At 66.1% G+C, this 17,419-nt stretch overlaps 1 protein-coding gene across 1 annotated transcript in view; it reads left to right on the top strand.

The window, feature by feature from the left end:
- Positions 1-5,992: 5,992 nt before the first annotated feature.
- NUDCD3 (NudC domain containing 3) overlaps positions 5,993-17,419 on the top strand; it is a 31,956-nt gene continuing 20,529 nt past the window's right edge. The window contains exons 1-2 of the mRNA XM_054175018.1: positions 5,993-6,253; positions 7,996-8,285. Coding sequence (XP_054030993.1) covers positions 6,056-6,253; positions 7,996-8,285 — 488 coding nt within the window. The 5' untranslated portion in view covers positions 5,993-6,055. The remainder of the gene's footprint in view (positions 6,254-7,995; positions 8,286-17,419) is intronic.

Below are 17,419 nucleotides of genomic sequence, written 5' to 3'. Positions count from 1 at the left end.
GGGCAGCAGTGGGTGCTGTGTGGGTGGGCAGTGGGTGGGCAGTGGGTGGGCAGCAGTGGGTGCTCTCTGCCACCACTGCACACTGGCAGCCACAAGACCATGGTGGCCCAGCTGGAGCAGCATGGTTGGGGCAGCACGGTTGGGGCAGTGGGCAGTGGGGCAGACTGCAGGCTGGAGGGTTGGTGCCATCCAGCTGGGCTGAGAGGGATCCTGTGATGTCTTGCAGAGCTCTGCCAACATCTGAGGGGAGGGAATGAAGAAGAGGGAGACAGACCCTGCTTGGTTCTTCCCACAAGTGGACCAGGAGGCACCAGGCACCAGTTCAAACCCCAGGAGATTGCACCTGGATGGCAGAAAATACCCTCCCAGGTGGGCAAACACCAGAAGCTGCCCAGAGCTGCTGTGGAGCCTCCATCCATGCAGACCATGCCCACTGCTCCTTGGCTGCTTAGCAGGCTGCATTCCCTCAGCAGCACCCCTGCTCCACCATGGGGCCCCTCCAGCATGGGATGCCTTCCAACTCTCCTACAGCTCTCATCTGCCTGCTCCTCACTCCTCCTGCCCTTGCAGACCTCCTTGTGCAGTTGCTGAGGTCTCTCCTCTTTGTCTCCTGTCTTCTGCTCTGCACCTCCTGCCTCCAGCCGTGGCTGCTCCTCCAGCAGGCTGAAGCTGTGGGGCCACCATCACACACTTGTGGTTGTCCTCAAAGGAGAAGCCCACCCCTGATGGTAGCAGCCATGCCTCCACCTCTGCAGCCTTCCACCAGACCGGGAGAGGCAGGGCTTGGTGGAGGCCCTGCCTGCACAGCTGGAGGTGCAGGGTCTGGAAGCTGGGAAAGGAGCTCCCAGGTTACCTGTGGAGTTACCTGAGTGCTGGGTTGGGCTTAGGGCCAGGGCAGAGCATGGAGTCATGGAATGGTTTGGGTGGGAAGGGACCTTCCAAGCTCACCCAGCCCAACCCAGCAGGGACATCCCCAACCAGAGCAGGCTGCTCAGAGCACCAAACATCCTGACCTGGGATGGTGCCAGGCTTGGGGCAGCTCCCAGCTCTGGGCAACCTGGGCCAGGCTCTCCCCACCCTCAGTGCCAAACATTTCTCCTCTCTGCTCTCAAGGTGCTGCTCTCTCAGGGGAAACCAGAGTTCCATTCATCCATAAACCCTACCCCAGGTGCATGCAGAGCTGATCTTGGCACTCCCTGGCTCATCTTCAGCTGCTGTCAACAGCACCCCCAGGGCCTTCTCCGCTCCGCAGCTTCCCTGTCACACTTAGTCCTGCAGAGCAGCACCGCCAGGCTCTGCCCCCAGGGGCTTGCTTTGGCATTTGGGTGGGGACTGAGGGCAGCAAGAGCAGGAGGCCCTGCACCAGCACTGCCCAGGGAGTGCCCAGCTGGGCAAGGAGGGCACCAGCAGCCTGGCCTGGAGCAGCAGTGCTGTGGGCAGCAGGAGCAGGGCAGGGACTGTGCCCCTGGGCTGGGCACTGGGGAGGCCACAGCTGGGATCCTGGGCTCAGGGTTGGGCTCTGACTGCCAGAAGGACTTTGGGGGCTGGAGCAGGGCCAGAGAAGGGCAACAGAGCTGGGGAAGGGTCTGGAGAGCAGGGCTGGGGAGGAGCAGCTGAGGGAGCTGGGGGGGTTGAGGCTGGAGGAGGCTCTCCTGGCTCTGAAAGGAGATTGTAGAGGGGTCAGGACCTGACTCTTCTCTCAGCCAGCAAGGGACAGGAGGAGAGGAAATGGCCTGAGATTGCCCCAGGGGAGGTTCAGGATGGACATGAACAATTTCTTCACCCAGAAGGTCACTGGGCACTGGCCCAGGCTGCATAGGGAGGTGGTGGAGTCACCATCCCTGGAGGTGTTGGATGAGGAGCTCAGGGCCATGCTCCCAGAGCTGTGCACAGGCAGATGTTGGTTCTGGGTGGGCTCCACCAACTCAAGGGCTTTTCCCACCAGGTGATTCTCTGGTCCCTGCTGGCTTTCCCTGTCTCAGCCTTTCAAGAACTTCTCCTGCTCATGGGGAAAGATCTACAATGGCCTCTTGACACTGCCTGAGACCCAGCCCCAGCAGCAGCTCAGAGCAGCCCTGCTGCCCAGGGGCTGGCCAAAGTTGTTCCAACGGGCAAGATGGGAGTGGGGGAAGAGCCAGGACAGTCCAGACCTGTGAGGCCAACCTCAGGGCCTGGAGGAAGGAGGGAGATCAGGCTGGATGCTGTGGCAGGCATGCAGCTGACAGGGTGGTCATCAGGGGCTCACCAAGGGAAGGTCCTGCTCGGCTATGTGGAGAACAGCACCTGAGCAGTTCTGCAGCTGCCAGGGGCACCTCAGAGCTTCAGGGTGTCAGGGGAAGGGGAGGGCCTGTGACAAGTGGTCAGTGAGGACACCCAACCTTGAGGGGTGTCCCTGTGAGGTGGTGGGCAGGCCCTTGCTGTGACTGTGTGATCCCAAGAGGACTGGGAATGGCCTGCAGGACAGGACTCCATCGAAACCCAGGGAGCTCAGGGCTCGTGGCCGCAGAGGGTGACCACCAGCAAGGTCTCCAGAGCGAGGTGCCCCGTGGGCTGGAGGTCTGTCAGGGGAGCACAGCATGGCTCAGGCTGGAAGGGACCCCAGAGCTCATCTCTAACCCACTGCCATGGGCAGGGACACCTCCCAGCCAGACGTGGCTGCCCTCATCCAGCCTGGCCTCGAACGCCTCCAGGCAGGGGGCAGCTGTCACTCGGCTCTCCAAAGGTTCCAGCGCTGCTGCCTGGGGGGACACCTGCCCCACTGCCCCTCACAGCATCCTTCTGGAGCAGCCCCTCAAGCCCTGGCTCTGGGGGTGCCCCAGGGGGGGGTCCTCACTCCACAGCTGCAGCCAGGCTGCTTCCCGAAGGAGCCAGGACCTGCTTCAGCGCCAGGCTGTGATGTGCTGGGACTTGGCCAGAGAGAGCTGAGCTGCAGGCAGCTCCTGGCTGCTGATCTGATTCTGTTCTCACTGCCACCCCCACCCCCCACTGCTGCTCTTGCCCCTGCCCAGGGTGCAGCCAGAGGAGGGGCCCTGCCTGCAGCTCCCTCCCTGTCCATCACCAGGCGGATCTGGGGCTTTGTGGCTGTGGCAGAGAGGCAAAGCTGGCTCCAGAGCTGAGCGTGGCAGGGCCTGAGCAGGGCTGGGCTGGAGGCTGGGCAGGGCTCTGCAGCCAGCCCTGTCCCTGCTGGAGGGCACACCAGGAGTGTCCAGCACCAAAGCCTTGCAGACCTTGTTGGGGGGGGCACACCCCAAGCTGTGTCTGACCCAGGGGCTCTGCTGTGGGGCTGTGTCCAGGAGCCCTGCAGGGCCCTGTCTGTCCTGGCTGCCAAGGGGCTGCTTCCCCTGGGGAAGGGGACAGGGGAGTGCCCCCCATGCCACTGCCTGCCCTAAAGGCTGGCAGTGACTCGGTCCTGGGGGGTTGGGCTGCTGAAGGTGCCAGAGCCCACAGGGCTGCCACAACTGCTGGGGGGTCCTGGGGTGCCTCCCTCCTGCCAAGAGTGCCCAGGCTGTGGGCAAGGGCTGCTCCAGCCTGGGCAGTGGGCACAGGGGGGCTGCACCTGGAAGAGAGACAAGAGCCAGGGTGGGGGGTCACCTCTGCTCCTCCCCCAGAGGGTCCCCAGGCTGCAGGGTCAGTCCCTGCCTAGGGGGCAGGGTTTGGGCAGTACAAGAGGCTGCAGCAGCAGGGGCTCTGGGGGGCCTCGGGGCTGTGTGGTAGCAGATGCCATGGTGGCAGTGCCATGATGTGCCCTGGCTGTTGGCTGCTAAGGACTCTCTGGGGGCTCCATGTGTTCCCTCCAGCTCAAAATCAGCCTCCCAGCTTCTCCTGGGGAGGGAAAGGGTTAAGGGGGGCTGGGAGCATCCCAGCTCTTTCTGCCAGGGCCTTTGCTCTGTTCCCGAAGTTGGGATAGCTTTGGCATTAGTGGCACTCAGTGGAGGAGTCCCAGACTGCGGCAGCGGGGCCAGGCTGGCCGCGGAGGGGGAGCTGGCCCACTCCACAGGGGGAGGCTCGGTGGTGCAGCTCCTCCAGTGCGGATGTGGCTGAGAACCCCTGGCCGGTGGAAAACAAAGCAGATGTGCAGTGCGTCCCAACGGCCCAGCCCAGCCGCCAGCACTCCGGAGCTGCTCTCTGGGCAGTTAGGAATCTCTGGACCTGTAGAATCTCCTCATGGAGATGCCAGCAGCTGCCGGCGGAGCGCTCCCATGAGCAGCCCTGGGACAGCCATTCCCTGCGAGCATCCCAAAGCCCCGCGCCTGGCTGCGGCCCTGGAGCCAGCGTGACCGGGACCCCCCCGGCCTGGCCTCTGCAGCCAGCGTGACCGGGACCCCCCCGGCCTGGCCTCTGCAGCCGGCGTGACCGGGACCCCCCCGGCCTGGCCTCTGCAGCAGCCCCAAGGCCTCGGCACGGCAGCGAGGCCTGGCACCCCCGGCCCGACACCGGGCAAGACTCCGGTGTGTGGGGCGGGCAGGGAGCGCGGACAGCGTTAAGAGCTGGCCGAGGCCGCTGCTGGCCGAGAAGCCCCAGCCTGGGGCAGCTGCGGGCAGGTCTGCGCCGCGCTGCGGCCTCCAGGAGCTGCCTTGCCGCTCAGGCCTGCGTGCGGCCGAGCGCCGACAGGAGCCCTGCGGCGCCTCAGCCCCAGGCGCGGGGCCTCCCCCCCGCGCCGGGGCCTCCCCCCCGCGCCGGGGCCTCCCCCCCGCGCCGGGGCCTCCCCCCCGCGCCGGGCCCGGCGCCATGTGCCCTCGCGCGCCACTTCCCCTTCCGCCCCGCCAGGGCTCCTGCTCTGCTGGCGCCATGGCGCCGCCTGGCGGCTCGCAGCAGCCACCGCCGCCCGCGCTCTGCCCCCGCGCAAACGGCGCCCAACCGAGGGGCACCGGGGGCGCTAGCGTGGGGCTGGGAAGCCATCACCGTTCCTGGCGTGGGGAATGCTGGCGGTGGTTGGGGGCAGGACCCAGCGGGAGGGCGGCCATGGAGACGGACCCTCCCCCCCCCCTTCGCCCGAGCACTGTCCCAAAGCTACCCCACCCTGACCCACCGCCATGGCAGGGACAACTCCTGATGCTTCTGCCCCCCCGGTAACCCCCAACTGCCTGCCAGTCACAGAATCACGGAATCCCAGCATGGAGGGGTTGGAAGTGACCTCCGGAGCTCCCCCAGCCCAAGCCCTGCTCCAGCAGGGCTCCCTCAGCAGCTTGCCAGGGGCACAGTGCCCAGGGGGGGTTGGAAGCTCTCCAGAGGAGACTCCACAACCTCTCTGGGCAGCCTGCTCCAGGCCTCCAGCACCCTCACAACAAACTACTTTCTCCTCCTCTCCAGCTGGCATCTCCTGGGTGCCACTTTGTGCCCCTTGCCCTGTCCCTGGGCACCACTCAGCAGAGCCTGGCCCCAGCCTCCTGCCCCCCACAGCTCCTTCAGCTCTTGCTGAGCATTGCTCAGCTGCCCTCTGGGGCTGCTCTTCTGCAGGCTCTCAGCCCCAGGGCTCTCAGCCTTTGCTGCTGCCAGAGCTGCTCCAGGCCCCTCAGCAGCTTCCCAGCCTGCCCTGGACTCTCCCCAGCACTTCCCAGGCTCTGCAACTGGGGAGCCCAGAGCTGGAGCCAGGAGTGCAGCTGTGGGCTCCCCAGGGCAGGGCAGAGGGCAGCAGAGCCTCCCTTGCCCTGCTGCCCACACTCCTCTTCACCTCAGGAGACCATTAGCCTCTCTTGGAGAGCTGAGGGTCCCCAGGCTGCTGGAGGGGAGCAGGGGGCTCTCGTGGGTGCCCCTGTGGGCGCTGGGGTGCTCTGGGTACCGGGGGGGCGCACAGGGAGTCACTGTTCTGGGCGTCCTCCGCAACTGAGAGGAGGAGGAGGGAGCGCTGCTGCCTCCGGGGGGTGCGGGGTGGGGGTTGGGTGTGCCGGGGGCCGCCTCGGGGCCGCCGGGGCCGCGGAACCTCTCTTCGCGGGGCGGGTTCCGGGCGGGCCGGCGCGCGGGGGCCGGGCGCGGGCCGGAAGCGGATGGGGACGGCGCGGGCGGACCGGAAGCGGGCCCGGGAGCCGTTGCCCTGACAGCGGGGCCGGGAGCCGCCATGGAGCCCGCGGCCACGCTCACCGACATGTACGACCAGGCGCTGCTGGGCATCCTGCAGCACGTCGGCAACGTGGAGGAGTTCCTGCGCGTCCTCTTCGGCTTCCTCTACCGCAAGACCGACTTCTACCGGCTGCTCCTGCGGCCCGGGGACCGCCTGGGCTTCCCGCCCGGCGCGGCGCAGGCCATGACCCTGCAGGTACCTGTGGCACCCGCCCGGGGCTGCTGATCCTCGGCGAGCGGTGGCGGGGCCCGGCCGTGCCGGCTGGCGGTGGGAGGCGGAGGCCCCGGCGGCCGCTGCCGGCCCCGCCGCTGGGCCGCACCAGCCGTGTTTGTCTCCACCGAGCCGTGACCCCGCGGCCGGGCGGAGTTTGCCAGGCTCTGCTCTGGGACGGCTGCGGTAGAGATGCGGGGGGGGAAGAACGGGAACGGGGCCGGGCAGCGTAGCAGCCCCCCGTTACCGGCCTCGCCCGGAGCGGGGGCGGAGGAGGAGTCCCGGCAGGTCGGCTGGGAAGGGTCACCCCTGGAGGGTGAGGAGCCCCGGGGGCAGGTAGGGACTGCCAGACTCTCACGGCGAGAGCCGGAGGACGATCCCCGCCTCGCAGCCGGGCCCCGGCTGGTGACGGGGCAGGCGTCTGGGGAGCTGCCGCCTTGAGCTGGGAGCGCAGGGAGCCCTGTGGAGAGCGGCCGAAGGCAGGCAGGGCCCCGGGAGCCCCGCGGGTAGCTGGTCTGGGCTTTGCTCCCTGCGTGGCCCAGCGCCGGCCTCGCTGGGTGAGAGGTGGCAGAAGCCTGGAGCCGCTGCTGGGCTGGGCCTGCTGCTGGACGTCCCTGACCCAGGGCTGCTCTGCTCTGGTGTTAGTCATCATTAGCAGGGAGGAAACAAGCTCCTAAAGCCAGGGGTGAGGCTGGGTTTGGACAGTTCCTCTGCTCAGGCTGATGGCAGCTGCCTGCCCTCCTCCTTGCAGTGGCTTATGGCATGAGAAGGTCCTGGGGCAGCCCTCACTGTGGGGTGAGTGGGGGACCCAGAGGGGTCTCAGGCTGCAGAGGGCAGTGCTGGTGGAAGACCTTCCTCACGTCCTCCTGGAGACTGTGTTTGGGGCTGAGGCTGCAGCCACAAGGAGCTGTGTTGTGAGGGGTGGTTTGGAAGGGCCTGGCTTGGTTGCAGCCCAGTTTGAAGGCTCTGCATCATCTGCATGGGGCTGGCCTGAGCTTGGCCTTTGGCTGGGGAGCAGGAGCTGGGGATGGCTGCTGGGGCTTGGGGGTGATTGCAAAGGAGGCAGCAAACAGAGTGGGCTGGCTGGAAGGAATCTGCAGGCTGGGCTGGCCCTGGCTGCTGGTGGCCTGGGCAGTGACCTGGTTGCCTGCCACACCTCTGGCTGCTCTCTGCACCAGTGCATGGCTGTGGCCTGAATCAGGCAGCTCTGAGGTCACTCTGCTTGTTCACCTGTGCCAGCTAAGTGAGCTCCCAGGCTGTCTGAGCTCAGCCAGCACCATGCAAGCCAACCCCCAGCTCCCCCTGCTGCAGCTCATCCTGCTCAGGCCTCGGAGGTTTGGCCTGAGCTTTGGGCCTGCAGGGGAGCCTGGGATGCTGGCAAGGGGAAGCTGGAGGGGTGGTGGCTCCCTGGGAGTCCCCTCCCTGCCAGGAGCTCAGTGCTGTCCTTTCCCTGGAGCAGCCCTTCCTGGGCTGATGTGAGCTCAGCTGCCAGGGCATGACCCAAGGCATTTCAGAGCAGCTGCCAGGAGCTCAGGCTGTGGGGTGCTGAGCGTGGCTGTGGCACCTCTGGCTGCCTTGGCTGGGGCCTGGGGGGTGCCAGGGCCTGGGGGGTGCAGGGCCTGGGTGGCTGCAGGGCCTGGGGGGTGCAGGGCCTGGGGGGTGCAGGGCCTGGGGGGTGCAGGGCCTGGGGCACATCACTGAGCTCTGCTTTGCCGCCTCCCCTGCAGGCCTTCAAAGCCTTCGACCGTATGGCCAGGCAGGACGACGAGAGGAGGCGCCAGGAGCTGGAGGCCAAGCTCAGGAAGAAGGAGGAGGAAGAGGAGGCTGCTGCAGATGCTGAGAGGGTGAAGCTGTCCCCAGCAGCTCAGGAGATCGAGGTGGAGACGACAGTGGAGCACAGCTCGGCGCCGGATGCCAGGGGGGCTGGGGACGCCCCGGCGCTGGCTGCGGGCCCGGAGCTGGCAGAGCCCCTGGGGGCTGCTGCCCCGGCCCAGCCCCAGCCCCCACAGCTGCCCACGTAAGGCTCTTGCTTTCCATGGCCAGGCCCTGCAGGGGCTTCCTCTGTCTTAGCTTCTCAGGGGGGTTGTGGCACTCTGAGGTCCCCCTTGGGCTGCTCTGGGCAGGGGTTTGTGTGAGCCCCAGGGGAGGGCAGGGTTTGTGTGAGCCCCAGGGGAGGGCAGGGTTTGTGTGAGCCCCAGGGGAGGGCAGGGTTTGTGGGAGCCCCAGGGGAGGGCAGGGTTTGTGTGAGCCCCAGGGGAGGGCAGGGTTTGGACCCCAAGGAGGGCAGGGTTTGTGTGAGCCCCAGGGGAGGGCAGGGTTTGTGTGAGCCCCAGGGGAGGGCAGGGTTTGGAGCCCCAGGGGAGGGCAGGGTTTGGAGCCCCAGGGGAGGGCAGGGTTTGGAGCTCCAGGGGAGGGCAGGGTTTGGACCCCAAGGAGGGCAGGGTTTGTGTGAGCCCCAGGGGAGGGCAGGGTTTGTGTGAGCCCCAGGGGAGGGCAGGGTTTGTGTGAGCCCCAGGGGAGGGCAGGGTTTGTGTGAGCCCCAGGGGAGGGCAGGGTTTGGAGCCCCAGGGGAGGGCAGGGTTTGTGGGAGCCCCAGGGGAGGGCAGGGTTTGTGTGAGCCCCAGGGGAGGGCAGGGTTTGGAGCCCCAGGGGAGGGCAGGGTTTGGAGCCCCAGGGGAGGGCAGGGTTTGTGTGAGCCCCAGGGGAGGGCAGGGTTTGGTGCTTTGGTGTTTCCCTGTTGGCACATCCCTGGGAGGGTCCTTGCAGAGCTGGTCTGGTCTGTGTGGTTCCTCCTGGTGTCCCTGCTGTGGTGCAGCTGGGCTGATGTCACAGCTCTGGCTGATGGTCCTGTCTGGCACTGCCCTGGGAGGCTGGCACCAGCCTGGGAGCCTTTGGTGACAGAAATGCAGGGCCAGCAGCCAGCTTGGAGCTCACACAGCACCTGCCTGGGGGTGCAGCCAGGCCTGGCTGTGTGGCAGCAGACACAGGCAGCAAAAACTGGGTTCAGAGACCTCCAGAGGCCTCTGGGCCAGCTCAGGGCAGGGCTGGCTTTGAAGCTCACTCAAGGGCTGTAGAGTTTCCCCTTCTGCTGTGCTCCTTCAGCAGCCTCCCCAGCTGCAGGCAGGGCTGGGCAGCCTTGGTTTGCACAAAGCTCTTCTTGTTCAAAGCCCTTTGAGGGTGTCTGGGACTGACCCAGTTCATCCCTGAGCAGCTGGCAGTGAGCTCCAGAGGGTGGCACAGCCTCTGAGTCCTTTCCCTGGGGTCCTCTGCAGGCTTTGGTTGTCCTTCCCTGGGTCACCCTGGCTGTGGCACATCCCTGTCTCCTCCTTGGTGTCTCTCTTGGTCAGAGCCCCACACTGTGGCCAAGCCACCCCCAGTGGTCACCCCTGGGACCTGGCTGTGCTCTCTCCCTGCTGGCCTGGGCTGCCCACCCCTGTCCTCTGGGCTGCTTTTACTCCAGTGGTGACAATAAGCTGCTGGGAGGACTGGCCTGGCCCTGAGGGGTGGAGAGGGTTTGCAGCCAAGACCTGAATGCTTGGCAGCCCTTGGTGTGTGGCAGGGGTGGTCTGAGGGTCCTGGTGTGCAGGGGAGTGCTGGATGGCAGCACTGTGGCACTCAGCCTGCAGCTAGAACACAGAGGAGGAGCTGAGCCATGGGGTGAAAGGGGAAGGGTTCTGCCCAAGCAAGGCCCCTGCTCAGGAGCTCAGTGCAGTGAGGAGGGGGAGGAGGAGAAGGCCTGGTGCTTAGCTCAACCCATCTGAGACACATCCTGCAGGATAAAAATAAGCCAGAAATGAGATCACCTGAACCAGCCACATCCTGCTGCCTGTGCTGGAGTGTGACAGGAGGCTTGTCCCCAGGGCTGTCACTCTGACACCTCTGCCAGCACAGAGCTGACAGGCCAGAAAAAGCCCTGGCAGGGCAGGCAGGGCTGCTCCCTGTGTTTCCAGGCCAGCTTTAGCCCACAGAGAGGAGAAGGAGAGGCTCAGGGCCCCCATGGAGATGTGAAAGAGTTGGGGCTGTTCAGTCTGAAGGAGGGAAGGCTCCAGGGAGACCTCAGAGCAGCCTCCCAGTGCCTGAAGGGGCTCCAGGAGAGCTGGGGAGGGACTTTGGACAAGGGCTGGGGGTGCCAGGACGAGGGGCAGTGGGTTGAAACTGGAGCAGGGCAGATTTAGGTTGGACATCAGGAGAAGTTCTGCACCATGAGGGTGGAGAGACCCTGGAACAGGCTGCCCAGGGCTGGGGCTGAGCCCCCATCCCTGCAGCCATTCAGGATCAGGCTCAAGGTGGCCCTGGGCAGCCTGATGCAGTTGCAGGGGAGGTGAACAAGATGACCTTGGAAGGTCTCTTTCAGCCCAATGCCATCTGTGAAGCTGAGGCTGCCCTGGACTTGTGCCCCTGCAGTCCATGGTTGCTGTGTTCTTGCCTCAGACCTTTTGGCTGTGTGGAGCTCTGACAGGCTGCAGGCTCTTGGGTGCTGTTCTGCAGCTTGCAGAAGTGACACTGAATGCAGAACCCTTCTGTGCTGGTCCATGGCAAGGAGCAGAGCCTCACCCAGGAGGCTCCAGGCTGGGGGCAGAGTGGCTGCAAAGTGCCCAGCAGGAAAGGCCCTGGGGGTGCTGGGTGCCAGCAGCTGGAGAGGAGCCAGGGAGTGCCCAGCTGGGCAAGGAGGGCAGCAGCAGCCTGGCCTGGAGCAGCAGTGCTGTGGGCAGCAGGAGCAGGGCAGGGACTGTGCCCCTGGGCTGGGCACTGGGGAGGCCACAGCTGGGATCCTGGGCTCAGGGTTGGGCTCTGACTGCCAGAAGGACTTGGAGGGCTGGAGCAGGGCCAGAGAAGGGCAACAGAGCTGGGGAAGGGTCTGGAGAGCAGGGCTGGGGAGGAGCAGCTGAGGCAGCTGGGGGGGTTGAGGCTGCAGCAGAGGAGGCTGAGGGAGAGCTCATTGCTCTCTGCAGCTCCTGAGGGGAGGCTGGAGCCAGGTGGGGGTTGGGCTCTGCTCCCTAGGAACAAGTGATGGGAGGAGAGGCAATGGCCTCAGGCTGCCCCAGGGGAGGCTCAGGTTGGCCATGAGGAACAATTTCCTCCTGGGAAGGTTTGCCCAGGCCTGGCCCAGGCTGCCCAGGGCAGTGGTGCAGTCCCCAGCCCCGGAGCTGTGGTGCTGAGGGCCATGGGGTGGTGGTGCTGGGGCAGTGCAGGGCTCAGGGCTGGCCTCAATGATCTTCAAGGCAAGGAAGCCACCTCCAGCAGAGCACAGCTGCCCTGCCTGCCTCCCCTTGGCCCCTTCCTCCTCCTGCCTGTGCTGCTCCCCGGTGCCCCAAGCGCGGCGGGGGCCAAGAGCCTCTCCCGGCAGGGCTGTGCGGGGCAGGGGCTGGCTGCAGAGCCCCTCCCGGCAGGGCTGTGCGGGGCAGGGGCTGGCTGCGGAGCCCCTCCCGGCAGGGCTCCAGGCCGCGGGAGCGCTGCTGGCTCTAAGTAGGACAAAGGCAAAGGGCTTCAGTTGCCTGCGGTACCCCTAGGGGGCACTGGAGCCCCCCGAAAGCAGCGGGGAGCAGGAGGAGGCAGCCCCAGACCCTGACCCCCTTGCCCTGGCTGCTTCCTGCCGCGCAGCCCCTGCCCAGCCCGGCAGCCCAGGGCCCCCAGGGGCTCCAGCCCAGGGCCCCCAGGGTCTCCAGCCCCCAGGGGCTCCAGCCAGGGCCCCCAGGGGCTCCAGCCCCCAGGGGCTCCAGCCCAGGGCCCCCAGGGGCTCCAGCCCAGGGCCCAGAGGCTCCAGCCTGGCCCCCAGGGGCTCCAGCCCCCAGGGGCTCCAGCCCAGGGCCCCCAGAGGCTCCAGCCCAGGGCCCCCAGGGGCTCCAGCCCCCAGGGGCTCCAGCCCAGGGCCCCCAGGGGCTCCAGCCCCCAGGGGCTCCAGCCCAGGGCCCCCAGGGGCTCCAGCCCAGGGCCCCCAGGGGCTCCAGCCCCCAGAGGCTCCAGCCCAGGGCCCCCAGGGGCTCCAGCCCCCAGGGGCTCCAGCCCAGGGCCCCCAGGGTCTCCAGCCCCCAGGGGCTCCAGCCCAGGGCCCCCAGGGTCTCCAGCCCCCAGGGGCTCCAGCCCAGGGCCCCCAGGGGCTCCAGCCCAGGGCCCCCAGGGGCTCCAGCCCCCAGGGGCTCCAGCCCAGGGCCCCCAGGGGCTCCAGCCCCCAGGGGCTCCAGCCCAGGGCCCAGAGGCTCCAGCCTGGCCCCCAGGGGCTCAGCCCTGGCAGCAGGGCTGCAAGGAGGGAGCTGGAGAGGGAGAGGTTTTGCCAGCTGCTTTCTTTCCCCCCCCAGGCAGGGAAGCAAGGCCTTTGCCAGCAGCATCTCCATCAAAGCTGCCTCATTCTGCCACCCTGCCTGCTCCTGGAATGTAGGGCAGGGAGCAGCCAGAGCAGCTCCCAGCACAGCCTTCAGCTGGGGGCACTGTGGGGCACAGGCAGGCAGTGGCTGCTGCCTTGGGGCTTCCTCTGGGAGGGGACAGCTTTGTGGGTGCTGAGGGGGCTCAGGGGCAGGGAGGGCTGGCAGTGCTGGCTCTCCAAGCCCTCACTCTCCTGCCTGGTGTCTGCAGGTGCTGAAGTTGCTGTGTGTCCGTGGGGTGCTGGCCAGGGCTGAGCTCTGTGGTGGGGGGAAGGGGTGCTGGCAGCAGTGGCATCTCTGGGGCCTGTTGCTCAGGGGGCATGGATGCCCCCTCCCTGCAGATGCCAAGGGCCAGGTTGGCTGGCATCTGGTGGGAGGTGGCCCTGCACCTGGATGATCTCTGAGGTTCCTTCCCATCCATCCACTGCACAGTCCTGTCCCTGGGGGGCTGTGGAGCCTCAGAGCCCCCAGCCCAAGCCTCTTCCAGGACAGGCAGGGGAAGGGAGGGAGCTTGTGCCTGCTGCTGGTCTGCTCTGTTTGGGACCATCCCACCAGGAATGGGTTGGGTTGGAAGGGACCTCAGGGACCACCCAGCTCCAACCTGCCAGCATAGGCAGGGCCACTCCCCACTGGCCCAGGCTGCTGAAGGCCTCATCCAGCCTGGCCCTGAAGTGGTTGATGTCCCTGTGGGTTTTCCTGCTGAGCTCACTGCAGAGGCTCTGCTGCTCCTCCAGCCTGCCCCAGAAAGGTCCTGAGCCATAGCTGGAGGGATCCTGTCCTGGTTCTGATCCCTGCTGCCAGCTGCTCAGAGGAATATCCCCAGTGTGCCTGGGGCTTGGCACCAGCAGGAGCCTGGCACCAGCAGGAGCCAGCCTGAGCTCCAGGAACGGCCTGACCTGGTCCAGCCCAGCTCCATCTGGCCTCAGATCCTGTCTCCATCCATGGCAGATGCTTGAGGAAGAGGAGAACAGAACAAGTGTGTGGGGATGCTTCCTCCAGGGATGCTTCCTCCATCTCCTCGTGGCCTTGAGCCAGAGGGAGCCCCTGGTGTCCTGTGGCTCTGGCTGCCTGAGGACCTCCTGGCTGAGGAGAGAACTTCTTCCTCACCTGAGGGCTCCACAGCAGGTCCTGCAGCACCATCAGCTGTGGCTTTGTGTTCCTCTGCAGGTGGAGAGTGAGTGAGGGCTGCCCCATGTCCCAGCAGGGCAGGGCAGGGACTGTGCCCCTGGACTGGGCACTGGGGAGGCCACAGCTGGAATCCTGGGCTCAGGGTTGGGCTCTGACTGCCAGAAGGACTCTGAGGGCTGGAGCAGGGCCAGAGAAGGGCAACAGAGCTGGGGAAGGGTCTGGAGAGCAGGGCTGGGGAGGAGCAGCTGAGGGAGCTGGGGGGGTTGAGGCTGGAGCAGAGGAGGCTGAGGGAGAGCTCATTGCTCTCTGCAGCTCCTGAGGGGAGGCTGGAGCCAGGTGGGGGTTGGGCTCTGCTCCCTAGGAACAAGTGATGGGAGGAGAGGAAATGGCCTCAGGGTGCCCCAGGGGAGGCTCAGGTTGGCCATGAGGAACAATTTCCTCCTGGGAAGGTTTGCCCAGGCCTGGCCCAGGCTGCCCAGGGCAGTGGTGCAGTCCCCAGCCCTGGAGGGGTTCCAGAGCCCTGGAGCTGTGGTGCTGAGGCCTTGCTGGGCTCAGGGTTGGACTCTGTGGTCTCTTCCTTCTGGTCCTGCACCATCTTCCATTGCTCCTTGCTGATGCCAGGCTGAGGAGGACCATCCCTGTGCTCTGTGTGTGAGGCCAGCACAGGCCTCCACTCCCTGCCCTGCTTGCTCCTGGGCTGTTCCCCTGGGGTCACCATGGTCCCTTCCAGCTTTCCAGGGGGGAGCTGGGGGCTTCACCACAGCCTTGCCTCTGGAAGCCCCATGTTGGGCAGACCCAAGGGAGCATCCTTGTCCTGTCCTCTGCTGGATCCCTCTGCAGAGCTGCAGCCTTGGCCCTGTGGTGCTGTCCTGGAGGGCTGTGCCCAGGTTCTCCTGGGGAAGCCTCTCTTGAGGTCCTCCTTGCCAGATGGAGTCAGAGGCTGATGGAATGGGTTGGGTTGGAAGGGACTTCAGAGCTCAGCCCCCTGCCATGGGCAGGGACACCTCCCACCAGCCCAGCTTGCTCAAGGCCTCATCCAGCCTGGCCTTGAGCAGCTCCAGGGAGGGCTAGGGGAATGTTCTCACCATGGAGCAAGGCTGTGGCTTCCCCTAGGTCCAGAGCCCTTCTTCCAGAGCTCTGGGAGCTCAGCTGCTTGGGGCTGGGATTCTGGAGCTGGGGCTGAGGTCCTGGCAGCTGGTGAGGAATCAGTCAGGGCCCAGTCCTGCCCCAGGCTCCTGCCAGGTCAGTGCTGAGATCAGCACAGCGGTGCCAGCCCCCCTGGCACGGTCACAGAGCCTCTGAGGGCTCTGCTGTGTCCTACCAAGGTAACTGAGCTCCAAAATTAGGTCCTGGCACCAAAAATAACTAAATTGAAACCCAGAAATCTTTGTCTCTTCCTGAGCAGAAGATGCCAGGGCTGGGGCCTGGGGACAGCTTGTGCCTGATTGAGCTGCAGCCAGGCAGGGGCTGTGTGCCTGGGGCAGGAGCAGCTCCCCCAGGCACCCAGGGCTGTCATGGCCCTGGGGTGCTGTCCTCTGGTGGGAGAGGTCCTGGAGGTGCCAGAGGCCTCCTTGCCTTGTGCTGCTCAGCTCAGCCCTGTTGATCCTTGTGGCCCTGGCCCCCCTTTGCCAGGGGCTGTGCCTGGAGCCAGCCCAGGGGGGGGGAGTCCATCAGAGCCCTCTGAGAGCCAAGGATGTGCAGGTCCCACAGGACCTTCCCAGCATGTCCTGTGCTCCTTGACCTAATTCTAGTGGCAGTTGTGAAAGCCAGCCCTGTGCTGCTGCTCCAGAGCTGTCCTGTGTGGCTTTCCCCTGCACCTGAAACCAGAAGGGGAGGCTGAGAGCTTCCCTGAGGAGCCTGGGCTTGGAGAGGAGCAGAACTCTGACCTGGCAGGGGCTGGGGCAGAGCAGCTCTGGCCCAGTGCTGGGACTGGGGGGACTGCAGCTGCTGGGGTTAGGTGCATTGGTTGGGCGTGGGGGCATCACCTCCTGGGGGGGCACCTGGTAGAGGGGAGCCTGGGCAGGTGTCCTGCTGTGCTCTAGCTGTGGCCCCTGGCTCCATTCCAGTTGAGGCTTTCAGAAGTGGAGAGCCCTGCCTGGAGGTGTCCCTGGGAGCTCCTGCTCTGGCAGGGGGCTGGAGATGCTCTCCAGAGGTCCCTTCCACCCCCTGCTGTCTGTGATGCCCAGAGAGCTGATGGGGGCCACTGAGGGCTGAGCCCAGGCTGCCTGGGCCCTGACTTTTGGGGGTGAGGGGCAAGGCTGTGGCTTCTGTTTTGGAGGTGCATGCTTGGGAGCCCAAGGCCATGAGCAACCACTGCTGAACTTCTGACTGCTTCAGGGCTGAAGGAGACCTTCCACCTGGGCTGGAAGAAACCCTGAGGCTCAGAGGGCCTTAGGATCCTCCCCAAGGCCACCACTGCACTTGGAGCTTGCTGCCAGCCAGAGGGCTCTGGGGTGGCTTAGAGCAGGTGGGAGTGGAGCCTGCTGCTGGGGTTCCATGAGGGAAGGGTTTGGTGTTCTGCTGCCTTCACCTTTGCCCAAGACCTCCTGAGCTGCAGTGCTCCCTGCTGAGGGATCTCTAGCAAGGCCTTGGCTGTGCCCCTCAGGGCTGGGCCCTGGGACCAGAGGCACCCTGAGCACAGCTGAGATGGCACCAAGCTGTGTGGTGTGGGCACCACTGGAGGGGAGAGATCCAGCCAGAGGCAGCTGGCCAGGCTGCAGAGCTGGGCCCAAGCCACCCTCATGAGGCTCAACAATGCAGCTGGGGCAGGGCAAGCCCCAGCACAGCCCCAGCTGGGGGAGCAGAGGCTGAGAGCAGCCCTGAGAAGGCCTTGGGGGGGTCAGGTGGTGACAGAGTCCCCAGGAGCCAGCACTGGTCCCTGGCAGCCCAGAGGCAGCTGAGTGCTGAGCTGCAGCCAGAGCAGGGAGAGCAGCAGCACAGGGAGGGGATTCTGCCCCTCTGCTCTGCTCTGCTCAGCCCCCACCTGCAGCACTGCCTCCAGCTCTGGGCCCCCAGCACAGGAAGGACCTGGAGCTGCTGGAGAGGCTCCAGAGGAGGCCACCAAGGTGAGCAGAGGCTGCAGAACCTCCCCTGGGGGCCAGGCAGAGGTGGGGGGGGGGGGCACATGTGCAGCAGGCAGGGCTCAGCTTCCACAGGGCCAGGGCCCTGCCAGCCCTGGGCCTCAGAGCTGGCTCAGAGAAACCAAGCCCAGGCCAGGGGTGCTAAGGGATCATGGAGTGGTTGAGGTTGGAAGAGAGCTTGAAGCTCTTTGAATGCAAACCAGCACTGCCAGGGCACTTCTTGGCACCACCTGTGGCCCTCAGCACCACATCTTCACAGCTTGGAGACCCCTCCAGGTCTGGGGACTGCACCACTGCCCTGGGCAGCCCTTTCCAGGAAGAAATTGTTCCTCATGGCCAACCTGAGCCTCCCCTGGGGCAGCCTGAGGCCATTTCCTCTCCTCCCATCACTTGTTCCTAGGGAGCAGAGCCCAACCCCCACCTGCCTCCAGCCTCCTCTCAGGAGCTGCAGAGAGCAATGAGCTCTCCCTCAGCCTCCTCTGCTCCAGCCTCAACCCCCCCAGCTGCCTCAGCTGCTCCTCCCCAGCCCTGCTCTCCAGACCCTTCCCCAGCTCTGTTGCCCTTCTCTGGCCCTGCTCCAGCCC

The sequence above is a fragment of the Dryobates pubescens genome, chromosome 31 (assembly GCF_014839835.1).
Source record: "Dryobates pubescens isolate bDryPub1 chromosome 31, bDryPub1.pri, whole genome shotgun sequence".
Lineage (NCBI taxonomy): Eukaryota > Metazoa > Chordata > Aves > Piciformes > Picidae > Dryobates > Dryobates pubescens.
This window is presented reverse-complemented; position numbering and strand designations above follow the sequence as displayed.